General features: G+C 41.1%; 1 protein-coding gene across 1 annotated transcript in view; it reads right to left on the bottom strand.

Annotated features, from left to right (window-relative positions):
- MKX (mohawk homeobox) overlaps positions 1-6,390 on the bottom strand; it is a gene marked incomplete at its 5' end in the record, with an annotated part of 89,598 nt that extends 83,208 nt beyond the window's left edge. Inside the window, one exon of the mRNA XM_019507952.1 lies at positions 6,208-6,390. Within this exon, the coding sequence (XP_019363497.1) occupies positions 6,208-6,390 (183 nt within the window). The remainder of the gene's footprint in view (positions 1-6,207) is intronic.
- Positions 6,391-6,392: the final 2 nt, after the last annotated feature.

Raw genomic sequence — 6,392 nt, 5'->3', positions numbered from 1 at the left:
TTTTCCAAGGATAAGGGCATGTAAATACTCCTGTGCTGTGCCTTCTGATGCACACTTCCACCAAAAGTAGGTTCCACGACAGAAATGTGGTGTACCAATATTTCATAGTACTTCATACTTTTACTGTTAAAGTATGTCACGTGCTGTAGGCTCTGACATTATGACACGGACGTTATGCAAACATTCCAAGCATGACCCCAGGGGCTTGCACTAACTTTGAATGGTAGCATTTGCAGTCCTTAAGCAAATCCTGGCTGGATTCCACATTTGCTCAAGTTGGGATAAAACTAGAAAAACTCTAGTGACATCAGTGGAACAAGGCAAAAGAGGACAAGCTACCCATACTGAGAGAGAGGTACATTTTTAGAGAGCAAAAACATCAGAAAGGACTTTTAAGTGCAAATTACTCCTTCCAGAGTTAATTGTATTTTGATGTGATCTCCCCAAAAAGGATGAAGCATAGCACTATGTGAAAACAAAATGTGGAGCATCTCTGAATTCTTCACAGGAAGCCCCCATTTTTGTGCTGTGACAAAGTGACATACAGAGCTACAGATAAGCCATTTGCACTGATTCCAGCAAGACAGTGTATCTTAATTGATATTATCTTACAAAACCAGCTAACCCATGTTTTACCATCAGATATCACCCTACTACCACAAAGTCAAAAAACAGATCTCAGTCTACATTTGGCTCTGCTGCTTAATCCAATTATTGTGGAAAAGTGTGTAAACAACACAGAAGAAGTTAGCTAATTACTTTGGATAGATTATCTCTTTAAGTATGATTAAAAAGAAAATAAACACTACCTGCTTAATGACAAGTAAAATTCCAATTCAGGTTTTTACCTCAAACTTCATAGAGAATCCTTAAGCTTGTCACTTTTATTTTACTTAAATCTTGTTTTACATAAAACAGAGCTCTACAGCTAGGCAAGTGAGCTCTGCATCAGCACTCTAATGCCAAACACATTACTTTATAAACCCTCTAGTTTACTGTGACAGGTTAGGAGACCAAATCTGCAGCTGGCAGAGAAGACCAAGTAATTTTCATTCTACTCCAGGGCTGCTTGTTTACATTCATCATATTGACACAGCAATCATTATAGTAAACCAGAAGGGCTGCATTGGAATCCATCCACTTTTTAATGCAGTTAACAAACTCATTCCAGACTGTTCAGCTAAAATATTGGTCATCTGACTTCTATATGATTTAGAATAAGTTTGAAGTCCTACGTGCAGTAATAGAGACTGTTCAGTTTGGGTTCAGCTGAATATTTTAACAGCTTTCCAAGCACCTCATGAGAAACATTCTGCTCTCCTGCTATCAGAGTGCCATGTACAGAGACAGACGGCAGGGGAGCAGAAAAGCAGTTAGACTTAAGTACTTAGAGTGGTTTATGAGTATACTATCAGTTAACTGTGGATTCAGCTTTTCCATGCCAACTTCAAAGGTTTTTCACATCAATAAAAATGAACGATTCATAATTTCAGCCTCCTGGCTGGAGAGGATGAATATTAATATTCAATCATTAAGAAATAATCTTAACTCAGCATACAAGTGTCTTTTTTCCAAGTGAATGATAATGCAAGCCCTCTTCAGAAATAGACTCCAGCAACTGATTCCTCCTCAGATAACTTCGTTCAGCAGTAGACCTTCAGAATCTGTGTATGGAGGTCAGGGTTATCTGCCAAAGAGCTCCTAAGATACTATAGGTTAAATCCACATCCTACAGAAGTCAGTGGGGTTTTGTCATTATTTTAAGCTAGTCAAGCTTTCATTAAAAATATGCATGTCTGCAAGTATGTCTTTTCTCTTACCACTGTCACTTAGGATTTACTATAAACAAAAGCACCCTATGCAAAAGTCCATTAAGATACATATGAACTGTATTACCATGCTACACTGGGAAATCACAGAAAATATAAAACCAATGAGACGCATACAAGCTGCTGCGAGAAAATTCTAGTCTTGCAACCCCACCAATGTTTAAGTGTCTTAAGAAAACTACAAGATCAAAATTGTTGCAACCATGTCTCTGTTCATGCAAAATAAGAAAAGCATCAACAAGACATTAAACAAAGACCATTCTAGAAACAAGAGAAACATGGGGTAAGTTACCACAAGTATGCTTCTTGGTGTTGAGACTTTACAGCAACTTCAGTCATTTGCCCAAAACAGAAAGAACGTATTTATTTGGGCATCAGGAAATATTGACCTTTTGGCTTTGATTCTGAAAAGATTCTTTTAATTTGTTATGCTTGACTACTTAAGAAAAGCCAAGGGTTTGGAAGAGGGATGATAGCCAAATGATCCTCTTCCCCAGTAAACTGTTAAGAGATACTCCCGTGCAAACTTGAATATTATGAAATGCCCAGCAGCACACAACCAGTATATTAATCATGCTATGGCAAATAACTTCTTATTCAACAATAAAACCATTCATATTACCTTTTGGATAATATGGCCATTTTTCTTTTTTTATTTCACAAGAATGTCTAAACTAAAATTTAAAATAAAATAAATCAAAAGTTGTGGTAATAATGCAAAATCAAAAAACATATTCATGGCAAATTAGTAGGGCAAATTGCTGGATTACGAACTGGAGTTTAACCGATGACCTAAAATGTAGGAAGCCTTTTAGAAGTGCTTTCTGGTCTTCACCTTTTGCGACTCTGGGAGCATAATGTTTTGACCTGTCAGACCTATTGCTACAGTAACACGCATCGCACGCACACTTCTAGAGTCCCACTCCAATAGTCAGCCCAGAATTTGGCCCGAATTATGCTACCAGTTACTAAGAAGAGATATTTGTCATGATTCCAGGTAAACCCTCCAAAAATCTGCCTTTTCTCCTAGGTTTCTAAGGATCAGGAGATGAAACAACTTCATATCACTTTCAAAGCACGAAGAGATAGATCATTACATAAAGATTTATTAAAATGGTACAGTTAAACAACCTGAGACAGAAGAAGAAACAAAAGTGGGAGGAAATACTCTAACATGACCCAAAAACTGGTCAGAGAGAGATACTGGCCTCAAAAACATTTTCCTCTGCTTCAGCTGATCCTGCAAAAGTCCTCATAAGCCCCTGTCAGTGCTGTACATTTGAAGAGAATGGGCGAGATGGGGAAGAGGCACAATCTGGGGCAACAGCTAACTTCTGAGGAAATACAAACTGGACTGCATACTGATCCCTGGAAAGTTTACCAGTAAATTCTTGCCTGTTCCTCCTCCAAGCTGTTCAATTCCCTGTACTAGAAGCGGGCAGGCAAAGAAGGAAAGCACCAGCCACACAATTCCAGTGACAGCAATGTTTTTGGAACCCAGGACATTGCATGGAGCAGCTAAACTTCAATGCTAATGCTCTTACATACATGGGAGTTACCTGTCATTCATAGACAATCTACAAAGTTAGTGCAAGTCCACCATTTCAATAAACATAACCAGTTACCCAAGCAGATGGTTCTCTAGAAACACAAGTTTCCAAAATAGCTTGGTTTTCCATGGGAGTTTCAGTGGAAAGGTCTAATCAGACCCCCTAAGCAAGTGTAGGTGCAATATTTTCAGTAGACTCAAAGTTTAAAGAACTGGTGAAAACATGATGAGAGCTATGGAAACATGCTGCTATTCTGAGAATGAAGGAGGCTGGAAAGCACTGGAAAGCCAAATTGCATCAGGAACTGGGAGAATGTCTGTTCACCAGAGCACCTCAAGAATAAAGGAAAAACTTCTTTACTGCCTGAGTCCCCAGGGCCTGGCGCAGTGTGCAAGCACCTACTCTGGATACTTTCAAGAAACACTTGGATGCCTATCTTGCTGGGATCATTTGACCCCAAGTGACTTCCTGCCTCTTGGGCAGGGGCCTGGGCTCAATGATCTTGCAAGGTTCCTTTCAGCCCTAATGTCTATGAAATCTGTGATGAAGTGGGGAAAAAAAGCTAAGATCAAGAAATGAAAGACTAGTTAGAAAATGTGGTGTGCAATCAGAAGGAAACATTATATCCCAGTTCTCCAACAATGTGTTGTAGCACTTAGTATAACTAGATTAGAAGCCCAATCATGCAACACTCTGCCTGACACTTCTGGAATGTGCAACCCCTACGTCAAAAAACAACATTTTTAAACAGATACAAAAATATGGCCCAGAAGCTGCTCCTTTTTACCAGGTGCAGTTCAAAGTAACACCACAGATTTTAGTAAAGTTATTTTAGATTTACCTAGCATAACTAAGATCATAAAAATTCTTTAACCTTGAGAATTAAACATAATGCTGGTTTATCTGGATAATGTCTTGTTCTTCCTCTGCATTTGAGAACTGCATTTGGGGTATGTGTTGTTTTATTCTTCCAGGCTCGGGAATTACTACTAATGCCAGACATATTTATTTATCTGTCTTACAGATGCTACAATGTTTCTGGAGTAAAAGAATGGTGCACCCAAATGGTATCTGTACATTGAGATAGATCTACTTGCTCACACAATTCTTCAATGTTATTTCTCACCTGAAGGGCAACATTCGTCACTAGGGTTAACATCAGCAAAGTCAATGGTGTCAAATCAGGGATTCGTTTAGCCCTATATTTTTTTTCATGTGCACCCTTCTTAGATCATAAATTCTGTGGAGCAGGGGCCATGTCTAGCTCTATGTTTGCACAGCAATTAGCACAAGGCAGACCCTGATTGGGGCCTGAGTGCTACCATCATGTAAATGTTATAGAATAACAATCACGCTGTTTTCTTTACATATTTATTCCGTGGCACGTCTAAAGAATAAAGGAAAAATTCCCTAATATATCAGCTATGTGAAATTATATTTTCTCTACACGTGTACTCTGAAAATACTTTCAAGTTGCACGTAAAAAAACCCAACAAAACAGAAATCTTCTAAAAAAGGTGCAGACCAACAATAACAGTCATATTAAACTGCTGTAAATTATGGATAGTGCTATGTAATCGTGTTTAAAAACTCTGAGTGATCCTTTCATGTCTATTTTTAAAAACTGAGACAAGTTATTTTAACTATATCTTCCAGTTATAACTGGCGTTTTCTGAGACATTAATATTATTTTTGTCAAACCTCTGCATTTTTTGCTAGTGCCGGAGCTTCATGTTCTAAAGTTCCAAAGTGTAAAAGTTCCACATTTTGCCAGCCCTGTAAGAATCAAAGTTTGTAGGATAATATTTTAAGGGAATCCACAAAGTAATAAGGCTGGATTCCCATTTCTTTCCTATTTCTCTAATACTCAATGTTATTTTGCTGCACAGACATCATCTGCTAAGTGACATACAATGTATTCAACAGTCCTGAGGCCCCAATCCTGCAAGGGCTCACGTGCTTCACTTAATGTGCCGTGAGGAGTCCCAGAGAAGTCAATAAGACTATTCACAGTGCATAAATCTTAACGGGATCCAGGCCTGACACAGCACCACCCAGCAGCTGAAACCGTGCAACCACATCATCTATCAGACAGTGTCAGGTGGAAAAGCAAGCAAAGATTCACAAACCCATGGGGTCCTGTCTTATGCTACTTACCCCTAACACAAAACTTCCACCAACAACACAGACAGTTTTGTCAGCAGAAGCAAAGCAGGTGAAGGTAGGTCTCTGATTACAGAGATCCTTTGTGTGTGGATTTGCAAGAACTGGAAATTCAGACCCCCTACATACAGACCCCGTTTGCATGTTGCGGGTGCAACAGCCATGTTATGGGAAAGCTTTTTCTATCCTTCCTGCTTTTAGATGGAAAATCATCAGTTCCTCCTAACTTCTGGAAATCCCGCTTGGTGCTAAAATTTCTGGTGCTTGGTTACGGCCTCCAGATTTTATTTTGAGGACAGAAATAAAAAAGAAGCTATTTTAGAGAATGAGAGGAGACGACAGCCCTTGTTCTTCTCACCCTGGTAGATACAAGACCCTCTGGTGAATTGTCCTAACACTTCTACAGCCACCGTGGGTGGAATAAGGGCACTGCTCGGGTGACAGAGGAGCCATCCTGTGGTGGGGGGTCCTAAGGATCTGGGTTGGGAGCCTCAGCAGCTGCTGCGCTTGTGCTCCCAGCTCGCAGGGCCCTGATCCATCGCTGCCGGCCTGGGCTGCCTGGCTAGCGAGAGGGATCCCCAGCCCCCTGCGGAGAAGCCGGAGGTGGGGGGGAAGCGGGGGCTGTGGCATGGCAGCGGGGACGGTGCGTGTGTGCGGGGCCTCACCTGCACCAGGGTCATCTGGGAGCCGAGCGCCAGCAGGATCTTCTCGGTCTTGGTGGGGTAGGGATTGTCGCGGTGCTTGTAGAGCCACTGCTTGAGCGGCCGCGCCATGTCCTGCAGCGCCTGCCGCTTGTGCCGCACCTTGCCGCCGCTCTGCCGGGTCCTGCGCAGGGGAGAGGCCCGGCCGA

The sequence above is a fragment of the Gavialis gangeticus genome, unplaced genomic scaffold (assembly GCF_001723915.1).
Source record: "Gavialis gangeticus isolate Ggan-Ray unplaced genomic scaffold, GavGan_comp1, whole genome shotgun sequence".
NCBI lineage: Eukaryota > Metazoa > Chordata > Crocodylia > Gavialidae > Gavialis > Gavialis gangeticus.
This window is presented reverse-complemented; position numbering and strand designations above follow the sequence as displayed.